The following is a 20,981-nucleotide window of genomic DNA, read 5'->3' on the forward strand; positions in this document are numbered from 1 at the left end:
TGCTGGGCCTGTGTGTTTGGGAAGCAGATACTGGGTTATCTGCAGTTGAAGTCTCATCAGGCGGATACAATGCAAAGGTAATATGGAAGTGGGGCTGGAGAGATGGCTTGCAGTCAACCCGGGTTCGATTCCCAGCACCCACATGGCAGCTCACAAGCACCCATTAGTCCAGTCCCAGGAACTCTGATGCTCTCTTTTAGTCTGCGACAGCACCAGGCATGCACGGGGCACACATACAAACGTCGTGACAGCGCACTCGTGCTCATAAATAACCGAAGGAAGAAGAGTGAGGTGAGCACTGCGGAGGGTTCTCAGCATTAACTTGGTGGAAATTAAAGAATTGCCATGTGGAAATGGGGTGTCCCAGTGAGGCTTGAAAAAGCATTGCAGACAGATTCTGATAAACACGCTATACGTGGGAGCTTACAGACCAGGAGCCGGATGCCTGAGATGATTCCTAATGTCAGGATTCTGAGATGTCATAATACAGACAGGCAGAGCCACTGGGGTTATCACTGGGGAAGGGTTTAACGATCTGCCCGCAGGAAGTCAGATGGCTGAGGATGGCAGCTGCGGGAACAGGGGACACTCTGTCTCTCCACTCTTCACTGTGCCCTTCCTGTATCCTGTCATCCACACCCAAGGTGCCACAGAAAAGAATCCCCCGTGTCAGGGGGCTTTCATCTGAGTGTCAGGAAGATGAAATCCGTAAACTGTGGTTGTTCTCAAAGGTAACATCTGTGAGCAGGATGTTTGCTCTTGATGGGATTGCCTGCACGGTGTCAGAGGAGGAGGGTGCTGACTCCCAGAGCACACACTGGGCCTCAGGTCAGCATCTCCCGCTTTGGAGGTGACCCTCTGTAAGGTTTTGTTGAGAACAAACATTATTTCTTACCCCAAGTCAAATTAGTTCTGTGTTGGAACGACTTGATACATTGTCACAGGAAGGGGAATCTCTGTTTTTAAAGAACTTATGTAACCCCAGTATCAAACTGTATCTCACTTCTTTAAAGCAAGCACCTCTTTTTAAACGGTCAATTGATTTGATCACTGGAAATAGTCTCCCTAGAAGTAAAAGCAGTATTCAGAGTCCGATGTCATCTATGGCAAATGCGCAAGCAGGAGAATCTCTGACTAGAGCCCTAGTCCCGCCCTGCTGAACGGTCGGAAGTTCCACAGACAGCTTCTTTGACTCTGGGACTCGAACAGTGGCAAACTTTAGGCTCTCGGTTCCTGGGGCAGTGCCTCTACCCTTCCAAGTGCCTTTGCTTTGGAACAGGCAAAAAAGCAACCCAGTTCTTGGCAGCAGCCGGTTGCCCAGCTTGTGAAGGTCCAGGCACATCCTAAGCCAGGACTGTAAACAGACATGGCTGCAGACATCCTTTGATGACTTACCAGTGGTCAGTGCTTCTTCTAACTCTGCACCGCTCGCCCGTTCTTTCTCGCTGCCCCTCCCCACAGCACAGCCTGCCCCTCCCCACAGCACAGCCTGCCCCTCCCCACAGCACAGCCTGCCCCTCCCCACAGCACAGCCTGCCCTTCCCCACAGAACAGCCTGCCCTTCCCCACACCACAGCCTGCCCCTCCCCACAGCACAGCCTGCCCTTCCCCACAGAACAGCCTGCCCTTCCCCACAGCACAGCCTGCCCTTCCCCACAGCACAGCCTGCCCTTCCCCACAGCACAGCCTGCCCCTCCCCACAGCACAGCCTGCCCTTCCCCACAGCACAGCCTGCCCTTCCCCACAGCACAGCCTGTCCCTCCCCATAGCACAGCCTGCCCCTCCCCACAGCACAGCCTGCCCCTCCCCACAGCACAGCCTGCCCCTCCCCACAGAACAGCCTGCCCTTCCCCACAGCACAGCCTGTCCCTCCCCTCAGCACAGCCTGCCCCTCCCCACAGAACAGCCTGCCCTTCCCCACACCACAGCCTGCCCCTCCCCACAGAACAGCCTGCCCTTCCCCACAGAACAGCCTGTCCCTCCCCACAGCACAGCCTGCCCACAGTGCCAGAGTCTCAGACCTGACTGTCTTGCACTTTCTTTCTCTTATTCCCATTCATGCTGCCGTTTCTCTGTGTGCCTCTCCTGCGGTCAGGAAACCACGCTTCAGGGCTAGAAACATGGCTCAGTGACTAAGAGCATGCATTACTCTCGCAGAGGACTGGAGTTTGGTTCCCAGCACCCAATCAGGTGGATCACAACTGCCTGTAATTCACAACAGTGTCCCTGTAATATTTGGGCAAGGTAAAGTTGTCTCTATTATAGACACACCTCATTCTGTCTGCTCCTTTCTATGACGGTGAATAAATGCACTTAATATGACTGGTATTTTGTGGGTCTCAGCAATTGCAGCTACAGTTCATAAGAAAGTAGAATTTTGAAAGCCAGGCATAGCGGTGCACACATATAATCTTAGTACTAAGAATGCTAAGGTGGGATGGAGGCTAGCCTGAGGTATGCATCGGGTTTTAGCTAGCCTGGTCTACATAGTAACACACCGGAGAAGGTCTTAAGCACAGTTAACTTAAGAATGACCCTCATCAATTCGTTGAACTTTGAACTTAATCTTGACTAATTATGTTGTTTCCTAGTCTCTAGACATTAGGGATTTAGAATTTTAAATATTTTGTTTATATAGTGAAACTTCACACAGTAACTTGGGGGGGGGGGGACTGTTTTTTTTGGTTTTTTTTTTTTTTTTGTATTTTATCTCGAGGCTGAAGAAAGTATTCTCTGTGGAATTTACACATTCTGATAGATGCATAACTATTTTCCAAAACAAGGGAATAATACGCGGTGAATTGAAAATGCCCATCAGCAGCCCCTCACGTTCTAGAGTAGAAACTGCGTGAGCATCCTTCACAGAAGAACCATCAACACGTTGTGATGCACGGTGACACTGAACGGCCACCATGCCGTTGGTGAACCGCAGCTGACTGACACCTCAGTAGTAAAGGGAAAGCTAGTGTTGCATGTAGAAGTGACGGCATGATGTCATTTATGTGAAGTTCAGAACCTGTGCACCTACCATATAAGGTTATGACTAGTAAGTAATATAGTAAAATACATTTAAATGCTTAGGGAGAAGGAAAACTAAATTGCTGGCAATTAATTCTTCTGAGAAGAGAGAAAGGAAGAGGGCAGGAAGGAAGCCCTGCCGCTCTGCCTCATTGCTTTATCTAAAGGTCTGAGCGAAATGGATGCTGTTACGGCCTTTAAACAAAGTTGAGAGACTGCTAGCGTTCCTTTCACAGGGATATACTTCTACTTTCTGTCTTTGGAGACACGGCCTCTCTGTGGAGCTCTGGCTAACCTGGAACTCACTCTGTAGACCAGGCTGTCTCTCCACCTTACAGCTCTCAACTGGCCTCTGCCACATGAGTGCTGGGATCAATGGGTGTGATATACAGTCGGCCCTTACTTGTTCTCTCTCATCCTCCCTCCCTCCCTATCTCCCTCCCTCCCTCTCTCCCTCCCTCCCTCTCTCCCTCCCTCCCTCCCTCCCTCCCTCCCTCTCTCCCTCCCTCCCTCTCTCCCTCCCTCCCTCCCTCCCTCCCTCCCTCCCTCTCTCCCTCCTTCCCTCCCTCCCCCCCTCTCTGTATATATATATATATATACATATATATATTATATATATATATAAAATCATATAATCTGTCTCTCTGTCTCCCCCTTTCCTCCTCTCCCTCTTTTTCTCAACTTAAGAAAGCATTTTACTGAAATGCGTGAGTGTTTTGCCTGCCTGTCAGTGCAGCGTGTGTTGTATACAGTGCCCGCAGAGGCTAAGAAAGGCATCCAGCCCTCTGGGACTAGAGTTACAGAAAGCTGTTACCTGTCATGAGGATGCCGAGATTCACACCCGGGTCCTCAGGAACAGGAGCTGTGCTCTGACCATTGAGCCACCTCTCCAGCATGTTCTCTATTTTTGTTCTGAGTGTGTTCTCATTATTTTTAAGCCATTCAAACTCATTGTTTTAAAACCTTTCAAAATAGTATCATTGTCTGTAAACTCAGCTTGGTGATAAAGTTCTGCCCAGATGCCCAGAAGAGAAATAGCAGTGCTGTTGCTCAAGTTTGTCCACAAAGAAAGCAGCCAATCACTTCAATGGCGTGAGCCAACCTGGTCCTGAGCCTGTGTCCTGACCATTGTCTTGTCCTTAAGTGTGAGTTCTGCCCTGTCACAGTAGGGAAGACCCTTCTTAGTCATCCTAATTGTATTCCTAACCAGGCATTGCTATGAACATTAGGAAAAGGAAGGAGGGTCGGTTGGTGCTCGGTGAGAAGAGCAGTTGTCCGGCATGCGGACTTTCACATTCAGTACTAACGCACCTGATGGATGATAAAGACAAGTCAGTTTACTTGGGATTTATAGTTCATAGGCCATAATTAGGCAAGCCAGCAGTACTTCGCCTGATTACAGAGTTGGGTGAATTCTACATTCTCTTAAATAGTCTTAAAAGCAGAAAAAAAATTGAAATTATGGTGTGACTAATTATTGTCCGTGAGAGTAGATTTTCATGTTTTCCTGTCTTCTTGTTCCTCTGCTGATATGTTTGTTTACGTGAGCTGAGGCTTCATGAATGGTTTTCAGTCAGTCTCCAATCTCCACCCAGCCCTGGAGATAGTCTACATAGCCTCACACGTATGTCTCCATCAATTATGAAGGCAACAAGGTCATGGTTTATACGTGGAAAACAAGATAAAATAAAGTAGGAGTGGATCCGAGAGGACTAAGGGGAAGGAGGATATTATCAAAATGCATTGTACGTGCATGTGAAATCCTTGATTAATGAAAATACATTTTAAAACTGTAAAAAGTGATGACTTCACGTGTTGAGTTTTTGTGAACTTTACAGGTTGCCATACTGTGATGACACTGTTCCTGTGACCTCTGAACCACACACAGAGCTTTCGGGGCCACAGAAGAAAACAGATCAAGCCCCAAGGGACATTGGATTTTGGTGTCCAAAGCACCTTAGGACTTCCGGGGACCAAGGGTATCGGTTTCTGGGAATTGACCAGTGCGCCCCTCCGTGCCCGAACATGTATTTTAAAAACGATGAACTGGACTTTGCCAAAAGTTTCATAGGAATAGTTTCAATATTTTGTCTTTGTGCAACTCTGTTCACGTTTCTTACTTTCTTAATTGACGTCAGAAGGTTCCGATACCCAGAGAGGCCGATCATCTACTACTCCGTGTGTTACAGCATTGTGTCGCTCATGTACTTTGTGGGGTTTCTGCTAGGCAACAGCACGGCTTGTAATAAGGCGGACGCGAAGCTGGAGTTCGGGGACACGGTCGTGCTGGGGTCCAAGAATAAGGCTTGCAGCGTGGTGTTTATGTTTCTGTATTTCTTCACCATGGCTGGCACCGTGTGGTGGGTGATTCTCACCATCACGTGGTTCTTAGCTGCCGGGAGAAAATGGAGCTGCGAGGCTATTGAGCAGAAGGCGGTGTGGTTCCACGCCGTGGCCTGGGGGACGCCCGGGTTCCTGACCGTCATGCTGCTCGCTATGAACAAGGTGGAAGGAGACAACATCAGCGGCGTCTGCTTCGTCGGCCTCTATGACCTGGACGCATCGCGCTACTTCGTCCTTCTCCCTCTGTGCCTCTGCGTGTTCGTCGGGCTGTCCCTGCTGTTGGCCGGCATCATTTCCTTAAACCACGTTCGACAAGTCATCCAGCATGACGGCCGGAACCAAGAGAAGCTCAAGAAATTCATGATTCGCATTGGCGTCTTCAGTGGCCTGTATCTTGTGCCCCTAGTGACACTTCTTGGCTGCTACGTCTATGAGCTAGTGAACAGGATCACCTGGGAGATCACCTGGTTCTCTGATCATTGTCACCAGTACCGCATCCCGTGTCCTTATCAGGTGGGTGCCATGCTCGGAGTACAGCGCTGTTTGCCTTTGACGAGGAAGCACGCTGGGATTAGTCATGGTGGCGACTTAGACGTCAGTCTGAGGAGAACTGTCAGACCTGGGAGTGAGGCTGCAGGGCTGGCCGGTTACAGTACAGCCAGTGTCCGTGATCATTGTGAGCATTATTGATAACAGCAGTTAAGCTGGGTTATCAAAGCAGACTCACAACCATGAGAAATAGGCCTCAGCACGAGGAGAAAAGAAAAAAAGCACATCTACTGAATTGGAGAGGGCTTTTTTTTTTTTTTCTCACCCCTTCTATGAGTAGGAAAACCCTATGTTTGGGCTTAACCTTTTGTGCAGTGTGTGCATCTAAAAATAGATTTGACTTCTGCCCATCCCATCCTGTCATTCTTAACTAAGGAAAACACACAATAGCAACTACGTTTCATGTGTGTCTCTGATGCTTATGGTTAGCGTAAGGTGCTGTTTTTTAATTAAAAACTGTAAGTTCCTGAAAACATAATTTCTTAGAGCATTTCCGTTGAATTTTTAAATAAGAATTTGGGAATTTAAAAGAAAGTGCATTTTAGCAGTGCACATTGTGCCTGTATATTTAGGAGGCCGGGGCGGGCGATTGTTGAGTGTGAAGTCAGCCTGGGACTACGGCAAGACTGTCGCAAGTAAATTAATTAATGAAAGTAAAATCGATCTTATCTGGCAGGAGACGCAGTTCAGTGGCAGAACTGTTGGTTGTGTGGCTTGTTCCTGACAGCGTGGCTTTTCCATCCCCCGCCCTCCCTCTGCCCGCCCTCCCTCTCTACTTCTTCTCCGTAGCTCCTCCTGAAGAATCACTTCAAGTGATACAAAAATGAACACTCCAGCAGCGTCAGCCGTTGAACTAGCTGGAACCAAGCTAAATATGTGTAAACAGGGGCCGGCTGAGTAAGTTAGAACTCACAAAGGAACCGTAGTTACAAAATTAACACACTGCTCCATAGGTATTCCACTTTTACACTTGAACACTTACAATCTTTGGAAATACTGTTATTTAATAAATATACTGAGACTAGTATGCTTTGAGCAAAAAAATGATTTACTTTTTATGAAATTTCACACTCTCACATCTTACTAATACTTGTGATAGCCAAACAAAACACACGTGCATTCATGCAGAAAGATTAGAAGATATAAATTTGACCTTTTTTTGTTTTAATTTTTACTTTTGATGCATGTGTTTGCCGGCACGTGTGTCTATGCATCCCATGTGCTTGTGTTTATGTGCAGCCTGTGTGTCCTTGGTGTCACCAAGGACAGACAGTTCCCCTGAACTGGAGTCACAGACAGTTGTGACCTACTGTGTGTGCTGGGAACTGAACCTGGGTTCTCTGCAAAAGCAGCAACTGCTCTTAACTGCTGAGTCATCTTTCTAAGGATTTTAAATGTATTTTAAGTGTAGAGTATAGTGAAAAAAAATAGGTAAATACTTATGAGAGGTTAGCAAGTCATTCCAAGGTTCTGAAAGTCACTCAAGCATTTTTTATGTTAAGAACCATGTTTTAATATGCATAAACGTTCCTGTTCAGAACTTAATAAGATGCATTGAACTTAAAATTGTTCATTTTATTTATGCCAAACCTTTCACAATAAAACAGATTAAAATCTATAATTTGTTTAAGCTTTACTTTGAAAATGCTGATTTTTCTTCCTATTTTAAGTGTTAGTACTTGTTTTGTTTTTTAGGCAAACCCAAAAGCTCGACCAGAATTGGCTTTATTTATGATAAAATACCTGATGACATTAATTGTTGGTATCTCTGCGGTCTTCTGGGTCGGAAGCAAAAAGACGTGTACCGAATGGGCTGGGTTCTTCAGGCGGAGCCGCAAGCGAGAGTAAGAGCTGACGTGTTACCAAAAGATCGGTTTAAAGTAAACAGACCGAAATGCCAGTGTTTACCCAGAATCACTGCCCAAAGCAATGACATATTCTGTAATGTCAGCTCATGTGTAAGAGTAAATAGTTCATTTTGGTTATTTATATGTGGTGTGTATAATGTGCTGTGGATATATGCATATATATTAATTCTCAGTTGATTTGATGACTGGACACAAATTTCGTAAGTGTAGCTGGACAGGCAGAGCCTACCCTTAGCCCTGCGTGTGGTGCCCAGGCAGGAAGACAGCGAATGTATCTTCATTCAGAACTATACGCCTTACTTACTGTGTGTATCTCAAATCCGCCTTCCCAGGTAACTTTACCGTAGCCTGTCAACTGAAATTTGGAAGAGAACAAGCAGAGGTCATTGCTTGTCCCTGTCCCTGGCTTACCAGATAGTTAGCAGTTTCTGTGGCGCACAGTCAGCCGGTCCCATTGTGCTGCTGTGTGACTCACTGCTTCAAGCTTCACCACTTAATTTCTCACACGCGCTGCTTCCGTTAGCAAAAGCCCTGTCGGTGCTTTTGCACAGAAACTTCACTTAGGTAATGCAGCCCGCACAGGATGTCTCACTAGTCAAAGTAGATTGGAGGGAAAGTGTCCGTGTGCGACACTTGAGATGTACTGAGCCGCTTCTCTCCTGCGTCTCCCGCAGCCCCATCAGTGAAAGCCGCAGAGTGCTGCAGGAGTCCTGTGACTTCTTCCTGAAGCACAGTTCCAAAGGGAAGCCCAAGAAGAAGCACGGCAAAGCCGGCTCACACAAGCTCAAGGTCATTTCCAAGTCCATGGGGACTAGCACAGGCGTGGCCACAAATCACGGCACCTCCGCCATAGCAATCGCCGACCATGACTACTTAGGGCAGGAAACTTCCACAGACATCCAGACCTCCCCGGAAGCGTCCGTGAAAGAGGGGAGAGCAGACCGAGCCCACACGCCCAGAGCCAAGGGTCGGGACTGTGGAGAACCTGCCTCTGCAGCCGCGTCCGGCTCCAAGCTGTCCGGGGAACAGAGCGACCGGAAGAGCCGAGCAGGCAGCGTGAAGGAAAAAAGCAGCTTATCAGACGGGGCTCCAAGTGAAGGAAGGTGAGATTTACTTTGTTAATGAACTGTCACGATTTTACTGGCACAGACCTTCTCTGGAACCAAAGCACGTTGTGATGAGATGCCTGTACTTTGACCTAAGGAAGTTGGTTTCAGCTAATAATATGCTCCTCAAAAGTTTAGTTCTTAGCTTTGAGAAGAATCTCAATATATGGCGTTCAGTTTGGAGAGTGATGTTTGTTTCTTATGATTGTTAATGGTGTTTGGCATTTCGATAAGTGTTTGAGGCGCGTCTGGAACACAGGACAGACTATAACCATCTAGCCTGGGGGTGGCGGCACAGGCCTGCAATCCCAGCACTGGGAGCTGCGGGCTTGTGAATTTGAGGCAAGTTCAAGGCCAGCCCCGGCTCTAAAACTTGCAGGAAAAGAAACAACTCAAGGAAACGAAACATTAAGTTACATTATTCTGTCTAAAGGTGATGCTTTACGCGAGGATAACTAAATGTTTTCAGTTTCTGAACATGAAAGAATATGGTGGATTTTTCCCCAATGGTCAGAAACTATCCAAAGCTTGTTTTTTTGTTTGTTTGTTTTCTCAGAATGTCGACAGCTAACTGTAGCAAGCTCCCAAGGTTTTATTGCCTAGCCCTTTCAGACTGGGCTAAGTATCCAGTGTTCCCCTGATGTCTCCACCCAGGTGTAACTAGCTAGATACTTTTATTTTCACTGGATTTGAGCATCTGTGCGTTTCCTGGTCCTGGTTGTCCTGGAACTCGCTCTGTAGACCAACCAGGCTGGTCTCAAACTCAGAGATCCGCCTGCCTCTGCCTCCCCAGTTCTGGGATCGAAGGCATGTGCCGCCATGCCCGACAATGTATTTCTAAACCCTGTAATGGCGTCTTACAGGGTGCTCAACAGGAATAGCACTTGGTAACGTGTGTGAAGTCGGTGAAGGTTGTAGTCTGAAGTGCTACCCAGGAGCTGTAAAGGGTTATCTCCCGTAGGGCTGCTTGGGGTGAATGCCTGACATCCTGTGTGCCTCCGCTGTGCATATCAACGCTCTTGTTTTCTAGGGTAAGTCCAAAGAGCAGCGTTCCTGAGGCCGGCCTGATGGAGGGCAGCAATTTACAGGTCCCCAGTTCTCCGGAACCAAACAGCCTCAAAGGTTCCACGTCTCTCCTTGTTCGCTCAACTTCTGGAACTCGGAAAGAGCAGGGTACTGGCAGCCATTCGGATGCCTGAAGAAAACTGTCTGTTATCCTGGAAGCAAATGTATGGACACTGGAGACAACCAATGTATTTGTCTTACTGAGCTTACCCAGTGGGGAGGGCCGCCCAGTGGGAAGTGCTCACCTGGAATTCTTGAGGCCCCGGGCTCACCTCCCAGCACTGCAGAGAGAACTCTGTTACAGTCTTCCTTGCACTTAACCAGCTTTGTCTACTGGTTTTTTGGTTTGGTTGCTTTTATTTTTATTGTTGTTGTTGTTGTTGTGTGTGTGTGTGTATGTGTGTGTGTTTGTTTGAGACAGGGTTTCTTTGTGAGCCCTGGCTGTCCGAAAGCTCCCTCTGTAGACCAGGCTAGCCTCAAACTTCCAGAGACTTGCCTGCCTCTGCCTCCTGAGTGCTGGGAATCACCACCTAGCCTTTTGTCTACTGTTAAACTGGAAAGAAAAAAATAATATAATGCATTTATACCTAAAAAAGGGGGGGAATATCCAGGTTAATAATAATTTTAAATGTGGGGGTGGAAAGGGCGTGGGGAATCTTCCTTCTCTTTATGAAGATTCTTTCATTAAAGTATTTAAGATATTTTATGCTGTTTCACTCTTTTGATATAAATCCAGGATTTTTCTTTGCTGAAATATTTAAAACTTATCCTTGTACCTTTTATACGTAGATATATATTTGAAAATATGCTTATAAGTATTTGAACTTTTTTGAAAATCCTAGAAAATTGAATCAAGTATTTTTATGATGTTTTTAAAAAATATTTTAGCTCCTTTGCAACTGTGATAGCTGTTACTTGATTCCTAAGAAACTCACACAGCAGCCTCTGCAGTGAAAGAGTCAGTGTCACGCCCGGAGGTCTGTGAGAGGTGGTCAGTGCTCAGGGCTACTCCTGACTTCCCCAGAGGAGGAACTTGCTGACAGTCTCCCTGCATGAGAGGGCTGTCTTTCCTCCTGGGTGCCTGTAAATTAGCAGGTGAGATTTTAGGGTTTTTTTTTTTTTTTTTTTTTTTTTTTTTTTTTTTTTTTTTTTACAAATTAGGCCAAGCTATTGATTTTCTTTTTAAGTGTTTCATGACCACTCAAGACGGAATTATGGCCACTTATAGCTGCTCATGCCTGTTTTTATTTTATTTTATTATTTTCTGAGACAACGTCTTACTTTGAAGCTCTCCTCGGCTGTCTGGTGCTCGGTCTGTACCCAGCAGATCACAGGGATCCATCCGCCCCTCTCTGCAGTTCACTTATCTCCCCCAAGTGCTGGGGTTAAAGGCTTGAGCCACCACACTCAGCTTTTATCTTTTTTTAAAAGTTTAAACTTAAAAAAAATGATTTTAGAATACCACAGACACATTGTGTTGTATTTTAGACGCCATGCAAAGTTCCTATCTGCAGCTAAACCTCAAGAGAAAATGTGCTGAGGACAGAGTGTAGCAAACCCATGTGAAAAGACATTTAAAGTACTAAAACTGTTCTCCTCAAGTATTATCTCTGGAGCAAGGTTGTCTCGGACACTTTGAGCCTGTTGCTGTTAAAGTTCAAAATGAAAATTATCATGTACTGTATGGAAAAATGTCAGCACTAATTTTTCCGCAAATGTAAACTTCGGACAAGAACTTTTTTTGGTGTGATCTTTTCATCAATAAAAATCTCTTTGTATAAAAGGTTGTGTTGTGTGCTAGGTCTATAGTACTGATCCAAGAAATCGTATAACTTTTTTCAAATTTGTAATGGCGTAAGTAGTAAGTCAGAAACTTTTAGCAGAGGAAGAAGACAAAGAAAATACTGCATGTTGTCACAGTTTTTTTCCCCAAAGTGTAAGTTTTGCAGCCATTTTGCCTACACTGTGTTAGAGCCCATGGGAGACCTGCTGGGTAAGGCGGAGTGAGCCTTTGTTTTTGCTCCCAACAGTGGATTAGGTCATTTGGACAACCCTCAGTGGTGCAGTATTGCTTTCCACATTCTAAACAGCCAGTAAAGAGAGGACCTGCTGGGTAAGATCCCGTCAACCACCCCAGCGTTTTCGGCTTGTCTTGTCTGCAGCCATTTGTTATGAAGTGCTGTGGAGAAGTGGACAGTGTATGGAAGGAGGAGAAAAGGACCAGAACCTGCCATAAATGTGGAATTGGGACCTAAGCTGCCTGAGAAGCACCATACTTCATGCTATCTGTGTGGGATAGAGAAAGCCCAGACTCTGGCCCTGGGTTAAGGCAGTTCTGGGTAGGAATAGGAGCCTCCTCAATCCTAGGGAATTTTTTGAAGGAAGGGTGTTATTGTTTACACCCTGTGAATTTGTTTCAAGACAAGTTCACTGCCTAAGATGACTTACATTTTACTGTGTACCACAGGCCTACACCTTCTAAGTGGGAATACAGAGCCACACCACCATTCTTGGCCTTTCACAAACCCTAGAGGCTGGAGAGACAGTTCAGCAGTGTATTAGGGTTCTCCAGAGTCACAGAACTTACAGGTAGTCTCTGTATGTTAAGGGAATTTATCGTGATGATTTGCAGCCTGTAGTTCAACTCCCCAACAATGGTCAGCAGCAGCTAGTAGTTGGTCACTCACACAGGACAAGCAGGCAAAGAGTCTTCCTTCTTCCAATGTCCTTATGTAGGCCTCCAGCAGGTGTGGCCCAGATTAAAGGTATGTACCACCACACCTAGATCCAGGACTTTGTCCCAGGTGACCTTGAACTCAGAGATCTCCTTGTTCTGGGATTCATAGCCACTATGCCTCAAGATCTCCAAGCCAAGATCCAGGTCAGAAACTTGTATCTCTCGACCTCAAGAACTGGATCGCAGGTGAGACTACCAATTTTGGATTGTAGTTCATTCGAGATATGGTCAAGTTGACAACCAGGAACAGCCACTACAAGCAGTTAGGAACACTTGTTAGAAGTGCCTGCGTTGAATTCCTAGCATCCACAATCATCCCTGACTCCAGTTCCAGGGGTCTGATGTCACATTTTCTCCTCTGTGGGCATCAGATACACAGGAAGTACACAGACAGACATACAGGCAAAACAATCACACACATAAAATACATGTGTAATTTTTAAAAGCAGTGTATCAGGCCAGGCATGAAGGAAGCACATGCTTTTCATCACAATAGTCAGAAGGCAGAGGTGGGCAGATCTCTGTGAGTTCGAGTCCAGCCTGGTCTACATAGTTCCAGAGCTATGTAGAGAGACCGTGTCTCAAAAAAGGGGGAAAAATAGGGTCTATCATTGGGGTCCAGGAGTCACCCCACAAACCACACAAACACCAACGTTAATTAGACAGGGATAGTTTATTGAGCATTTTCCTGGGAACTGATCAATCAGGGCTTCAGACCAGACTCAGGAGTTGACTGAGATCCTGAGCCAGAATCCTACAGAACTTTTAAGCCTGGAATCTACAAACATCTGTGCCAAGTTATTCCACCAATCAGTATTTAGGCATAGGGGACTTCCTTAGGAACATGGCTTTGTTGTACACTTAACCTGCTGCCATTGGTTTGGGTATTCATCAATGTGGGGGACTTGCCTATCATTCATGGCCGAACTTGCCAAGCAGGATGTCAATTACTTATGTACATGTCTCTTTCTTCCAAGTTGGATGTCAATTTGCAGGAAGGTCTTGGGAACTGAAAACTTTACTCCACCCCTATAATACATGTGTGTCTCTTATTCTGGGGTCCATGCCAGGGGCAGGTTATAGAGGCAACAACCATGAAAGCTCAAAAATAAGAAAAGGAAGTGCTTCCTGGCAGTTGTTTCTGGTCCGGGTTTATTGTGGCTAGCTATTCAAGCAGATCAAACTGACCTCTATCGTGACTGGATTCCAAGAACACCAAATCACAGAATATAATGGGATACACAATGAACTTGGGCATGAGAAGGTTTCCTAGGAACAGCACATGAGGTTTCCTAGGAGCAGCACATGAGAAAGGTTCCTAGGAACAGCAGTAACAGAATATAAAGGCAGACTGAACCAGCAGCAGTTACCCAGGACTGAACATATTCTAGAATAAATCAGGCATGACTGAACAAAATAAATCCACTTTTAAAAACCATGATCTGTCTTACAGTTTTTTTCCCCCCCATGGCTAATGAGCCTCCAGATATTGGAAGTATTAGAAATGTATTCACCTGAGTTACAGGTTGTTATGGTAACAATTTTAAAAAAGGTTTTGTTGCTACTGGTCCCGAAATCTCATGGAGCCAGGCGCCCAGTCCCACACGGTCCTGTACAGTTGAGTAAAATCATGACTCAACAATCAATAATTTATCAAACATGTGTATATGTTAAATTCTCAATCCACAGTACATCCAAACAATAAATTCACTGCCAATTAATAAAGATATAAAAACCGCCTACCTAGACAAGATAAGACCGATCTAGTTTACCTTGATCTGAACCGTCCTCCTCTGCCAACTCTGTCTTGAATCTCCCGCTTTCTCCTTCTCTTCCGCCTTACCACAACATTGCCCCCGCCCCACTGTCTACCATCCAATCACGGCTGCATCATCTTTCCCCTGGAGGAAGGTTACACCGGCAAAAGTGAAACACGCATCCTCACCACTATTCCATTTGCCATACCTCACAGCAGGAGTGGCTGAGAAACGTGTTCAGGATGCATGCTTGTCAGGGAGAGAAACAGGTTTGGTGATGTGTTTGATAAACCCACGTGTCTCGTTCTGCCCCTAGAGGCATTGCCGGTGTACCCGCTGTATGACATGTCCATCAGTGGGTGGCAGAAAGAAGAAAGGCCCAGTGTATACTTAGTGTTCTGACCTGTGTACATCTGAACAATGAATAGCCCAACATTCTCTGCAAAGAGTGAGCCTAAGACAACCACCAGCCCAGCACCAGGGGCCCAGACAGGAGCTAAGCTGAGCAGCCAGTCTGGCCATGCAGGTCCATAATTCAAGAGCAGGGCATAGCACTCCTGAGATGACCCCAGACAGAGACGCCTGGTGCCACTAAGAGGAGTAGGTGATAGAGAAATGGAAAAAAAAACAGGAAGATGTGGGCACGAAGAGGAGAGACAGAACTTGGGGCTGAAGGTAGTGCGGAACAGCTGGACGTGAGCCAGTGATGTTGTGTGGGACTCTGGTGGAGTCCTTGCCGGCATTGTCACAGAGCCAGGTCCTGCAGCAGAAGAGGTCTGTTACCACCTAAGGCCAGGCAGACATCTCTGATCAGGGCTGCTGTTCAGAGACTCGATGTCTGAGGGCTGTGCAGAACCTGCCCCCGACCCTCACCCAGGCATAGCTGGCCCGGCAACATGAGAACAGCCAGCTGCCAACTGGGGGAGCACCACCCACATTGCAGGAGTTTCAGATGAGATGGCCTCAGGATACAAACACCTGCTGCGGGTGGGAGACCTGGCCCCGAGGTCACAAGAGCAGGGGAGATGGTCCTGCCCCTCACCAGCTACAGCACGCAGGAGAATGGCCCTACACTATCCCTGCGCAGGCGGTAGAGCTGACCCTGGGGACAGGAGCAGGTGGAGATGGCCCCAAGAGCATGAACATGGAACAGCTTGTCTGCAATCTGGTGACATGGGCAAGGGAACTATGCCCCACAGCCCCTTTCCACCTATGGCAAGTCATTGCAAAAAGGGCATACTGTGGTTGGTAAACATTATGTCACACTGCAGATTCCACAATGAGATGGAGAAATGAGTGGAACTGGAGCATATGATGTGGAATTCACAAAGAAATAAAAAGTTTGAAATATCCTATTACTGTAATGACACCCTTCAGTTCTTCAATAGCCTTCCTTTATCACAATGTATCATTTAATATATGACTAAACTTCTATATTGGTTTATTTAAAGCAAAAAAAAATCTGTATACACTGTCTTAGTCAGGGTTTCTATTCCTGCACAAACATCATGAACAAGAAGCAAGTTGGGGAGGAAAGGGTTTATTCAGCTTACACTTCCACATCGCTGTTCATCACCAAAGTCAGGACTGGAACCCAAGCAGGTCAGGAAGCAGGAGCTGATGCAGAGGCCATGGAGGGATGTCACTTACTGGCTTGCTTCCCCTGGCTTGCTCAGCCTGCTTTCTTATAGAACCCAGGTCTCCCAGCCCAGGGATGGCTCCACCCACAATGGGCTGGGCCAGGGATGGCTCCACCCACAATGGGCTGGGTCAGGGATGGCTCCACCCACAATGGGCTGGGCCCTCCCCCTTGATCACTAGTTGGGAAAATGCCTTACAGCTGGATCTCATGGAGGCATTTCCTCAACTGAGGCTCCTTTCTCTGTGATAACTCCAGCTTGTGTCAAGTTGACACAAACCAGCCAGTCCAACACTTCTCCTTATTCTTGGCTTAGTACTTAGAAAACTTGAATTTTTAGACATTCATCTTGAATATGTTGAAGAAACCTCAAATGTATTAAATTTTAAAGAAAACAGGTGTGTGTGTGTGTGTGTGTGTGTTGAGGTCACTCTAACTCCAAAGCGGATCAGTAACTTAGAAAGAAGTAACATTAATTTTTGTAAGACTTACAAAATTGAGAGCACTCTGAGTCTTCCAGTGGACCCAGGCTGGATTCCCAGAACCCATGTGATGGCTTACAAACATCCCAGGGGAAATTTGAAACCCTTTACACCTCCACAGGCACCAGGGATATGCATAGAGCACAGAGATACATGCAGACAAAATACCCATGTGCAACAAATAAAATTACAAGATATTACATAGCATTTTTAATGAAAGAAATTCGACTTAAAATAATATGGTCATTGGGTTTACATTTGCAGCAATAAAGTGTACAACGGTGCTCAAAAGCATCCAAGTTGTGATGAAGTAGTCTCGGAAATCCTCAGCAGAATTATACAGAATACAATGAAACCTTAAAGACCCAGCGCACTCATGGAGACCCATAATTGCTAACTAATCATGGCTCTGAAGAAATCTTGCCTGAGCTTTCCAGGCAAAACCAGACCCAAAACCAGCTTGATCTCCAGCCATTATTAAAGTCAGTTTTCCTGCTGCCTCAGTTCAGCTGGTGGGTGTGTCCACTAGCTGCCTCCCAAAAGCCCCGCGTTGCCAAGGCAACAGTTGGTGGCCACACCCACCAGGAAATGAAAGATGTCATTTGTAATAACCACACGGAGCCCTGCTGCTTTCTTTCGGCTTGGAAAGCATAATCTTTAATAGCCCGCAGCCCACAGTCGAAGTCTTGTGATTCCAGATGGCAAAGGTCTCAGCGCAGACACTGTGATCTTCCATGTGCAAAGGAATCCAACTGCTATCAGCTCCCAACCCCAGCGTGTCCATAAAGAGAACCAGGGAAGGTCTAAAGGCTGAGATGGCCAAGGACGGTGGGCACAGGGCTGGTTGGCAGTGGGAAGGGGCGCAGTGAAGTTCATGGGAATCGTGCCTGTGGGAAGGAGGCCCGCTGGGGACAACGGCAAAGGCACCGAGACTTGTGCTGGTAAATGGTCAGTGAGATCGGAGAGAGATTGCTGAGCTGAAAGTTCGGAGCCAAATCTGAGGTTTTCATTTTCCATCCGCAGAAGAAAAATAGACTGGAAAATACTTCAAAGAAAAAAAAATGTCTAATTTTCTACCACAAAAAAGGGATACTTAAAGTTTTGATTAAAACGTCCTTTTAAAGGTTTTCCAAGTAAATTATTTTGCAGTATACATTTTTGATGTGCATATGACTTGTGAATTTCCTAATTTTTTACTTACACTGAGTTTTTAAAAAAACTATGTCACTATTCTTTTAAACCAAATACATATATGTAAGTATACTGTTATACTATTATATATAATATATTTATTTAAATTTTATTGTTTTATTTTTGAGATAGAGTCTCACTACATGGATTTGGCTGGTCTTGAACTTGTGGTAACCCTCCTATTTATGCCTCTTCCATGTTGGCACCACAGGTTAATTTGTTTTTGTTTAAGTCTGAGTAGACTCCACACTCTAGCTGGGTGTCACCAGCCCCCCTGTGGTTTCTGCCCTTCAGGCTGCCTACATGAAAACAACCATGGTCTGTCTAACAAAGCTGATCACTGGCAAACCCTGGCTGGCACTTAACATCTCTTCCTCATGCCCGCTGTTGGGACAGGCTCTCTGGGAAAAGACCAACACGCTGTTGCCAAAGCTACTCTGCTTTGGAAGGCTCTGGGCAAATAGAAAGTGAAGAAAAACAATACAGAAAAATTAGGCCTGGATTTCCTCAACAGAGTCATGACCACCTGGTAACTGGCCCTCAGACTCTCGGGTTGCAAATGCTGGATGCCTCCTCAGAGGCTCTGCCAGAGCCTTTCTGATGCAGATGAGGATGTTTGCAGCTAACCATTGGACTGAGCTGGGGACCCCAACGGAGGAGCTAGAGAAAGGACTGAAGGAGCTGAAAGGGTTTGGAACCTCATGGGAAGAACAACATTATCAACCAATCAAACCCACCACAGCTCCCAGGGACTAAAACACCAACCATTGAGCACACATGGAGAGACCCATGGCTCCAGGTGCATATGTAGCAGAGGATAGAATTGTCTGACATCAGTGGGAGGTGAGGCCTTTGGTCCAGTGAAGGCTCATTTTCCCAGTGTAGGGGAATGCCAAGGCATTGAGGTGGGAGAGGGAGCGTCTTCATGGAGACAATGGGAGGGCGAGGGAGGATGGGATGGGGGATAACATCTGAAATGTAAATACAGAGAATATACATTTTTTTAGAAATGCTGGCTGAAGGCCTTTCTGTTCTGTCTGGACAGAAATCACGGATAGTCAGAGGCAGCGCTGACAGTGCCAGCAGCTCACAAAGCTTGCCTTCCACATCCATTAATGCTAGCTCCAAGCCCTGGGAATAGAAACTTTGCAAACTTCCTAAGCCAGGGGTTTATGCTGTGAATGCTCAAGGCTTGCTGCCTACACTCAGTGACTGGAACCGAGGCTCTTAGCCTCCTCTTGAGTGTTCCAGCCCTAAGCTGGAAACTATGGGGTGCTCACACGCTAGTGCTGTGGTTCTCAACCTGGGGGTCTTGACCCTTTTGGGGGTCATGTATTAGATATTCACATTAGGATTCATAACTTGCAAAATCATAGTTATGAAGTATCAAAGAAATAATATTATGATTGGGGTTCATCACAACATTAGGGTGTTAAAGGGTCACGGCTAGGTTAGGAAGGTTGAGAACTCTCTGGCGCTCCTCAGCTACCTCTCTGTTGCTTCTTCCACACTCAGCCCTCTTCACAATAAAAACTGCAAATAGGCAAAGAAAAATCTATAGGGCCTGATGTTAAAGCACTTGGCAAGATGTGGGGGGGGGGCAAAAAAAAAAAAAAAAAAAAAAAGAGCTCGGAATAACCAAGAAACCATCTACAGAACTTATGAAGCTCAAAAAGAAGGAAGGCCAGAAAGTGGATGCCTCAGTCCTTCTTAGAAGGGAGAATAAAACAGGGGAGGAAATACAAGGTCAAATAGAGGAGCAGGGATTGAAGAAAAGATCTACAGAGACTGCCTCATCTGGAGAACCACCGCATACGCAACCACCAAACCCAAGCACTATTGCTGATGCCAAGAAGTGTTTACTGGCAGGACCCAGACATGGATGCCTCCTCAGAGGCTCTGCCAGAGTCATACTAATACATATGAGGATGCTTGCAGCTAAACATCAGACTGAACATGGGGACCCCAATGATAGAGCTAGAGAAAGGACTGAAATAGCTGAAAGATTTGCACCCTCATGGGAAGAACAACATCATCATCAGCCAAGGCACTGAGGTGGAGTGGGTGATTCGGAGAGGGAGCACCTTCATGGAATCAAGTTGACAGGGAGGAGGGAGGGGAGGGGGAGGAAGGGTATAACATTTAAAATGTAAATACAGAGAATATCCAATAAAATTTTTAAAAAAAAAGATGTGGGGGGTGGGGGCAGGCATTAGTGCACAGGAGAGAAACCTCCCAGACTAACTCTAGGCTGTTTGTATTGCCAGAAGAAGGGTGTGGCACACTTGTGCTTGGATAATAGATCTGACAGTCACGGCCTGCCGTGGGTCCATGCCCAATTCCACCAGTCACCATTACATGCTTTGGGCTAGAGTAGCCTTTCTTTGTCCCAGACACTGTTGAGGACGATTATAAGTTCTAGAGTAATCAAGAGCAGGGTCTTCCCCAGCTACTGCAGGCTGGGCCGTCGGAAGATCATGACTGAGATGTTATCTGTCACTACTGTAGACTAAAGCTTGTAGCTAGAGTAAATCTTCCTGAAGTGGAAGTGTGTGTGTTTTCAGCAACAGCTAAAGCTTCCATGATCCTTGCAGCCGGAGTGAAGGTTCTATCTATAAAATCACTGAGGCAGCAGGGACCCCATGATGATGGGCCAGTCAGTTGCCAATAGAGGGACTTCTTGGGCAATATCTCCCGACTCAAGGCAGCCAGGAATACCAGGTCCAAGAGAAAGGTCTGATGTGTTCACCTAAAGGTCCAACTCCCTGGGTCTCCAACAGCTTAGCTTGTTTATTTGAGGGAAAAGAAAACATTAATGTGTTTATACTATAGACCTATTATTAATAATATCACTTGAAAGAGAGTCTCATGTAGCCCAGACTTGCCTCGAATTTGTTATGTAACTGAGGCTGACTGAATTTCTGATTCTCCATTTGCCTCCCTAGTGCTGAGGTGACCACCATGCCGTTTATGTAGTACTGGGGGACTGAATCTAGTGATTCATACACACAAGAAAACCACTATACCAGCTGCTATGTCCTCATTCTCCTAGACATATTGGTAATAGTAGAATTCTTCTTCTCAAAAAAATTGTTATTAGTTCTTTGAGGATTTCATTAAATGTTTTTAATCATATCTGTTTTGATCTAACTTCTCTCAACTTTGTGTTTTTTTTTTTTTTTTTCTTTAAACACTCACTATCCTAGTTAGGGTTTTATTGCTGTGA

The 20,981-nt window shown here is 46.0% G+C and overlaps 1 protein-coding gene across 2 annotated transcripts in view; it reads left to right on the forward strand.

Moving 5' to 3' along the window:
- FZD6 (frizzled class receptor 6) overlaps nt 1–10,972 on the forward strand; it is a 33,594-nt gene extending 22,622 nt beyond the window's left edge. For both annotated transcript variants that reach the window (XM_080909481.1, XM_080909482.1), the window contains 4 exons: nt 4,857–5,874; nt 7,606–7,754; nt 8,453–8,881; nt 9,915–10,972. In XM_080909481.1, the coding sequence (XP_080765607.1) occupies nt 4,857–5,874; nt 7,606–7,754; nt 8,453–8,881; nt 9,915–10,083 (1,765 nt within the window). In that variant the 3' untranslated portion in view covers nt 10,084–10,972. The remainder of the gene's footprint in view (nt 1–4,856; nt 5,875–7,605; nt 7,755–8,452; nt 8,882–9,914) is intronic.
- Nucleotides 10,973–20,981: the final 10,009 nt, after the last annotated feature.

This window comes from Micromys minutus (assembly GCF_963924665.1).
Source record: "Micromys minutus genome assembly, chromosome: 33".
Classification (NCBI taxonomy): domain Eukaryota; kingdom Metazoa; phylum Chordata; class Mammalia; order Rodentia; family Muridae; genus Micromys; species Micromys minutus.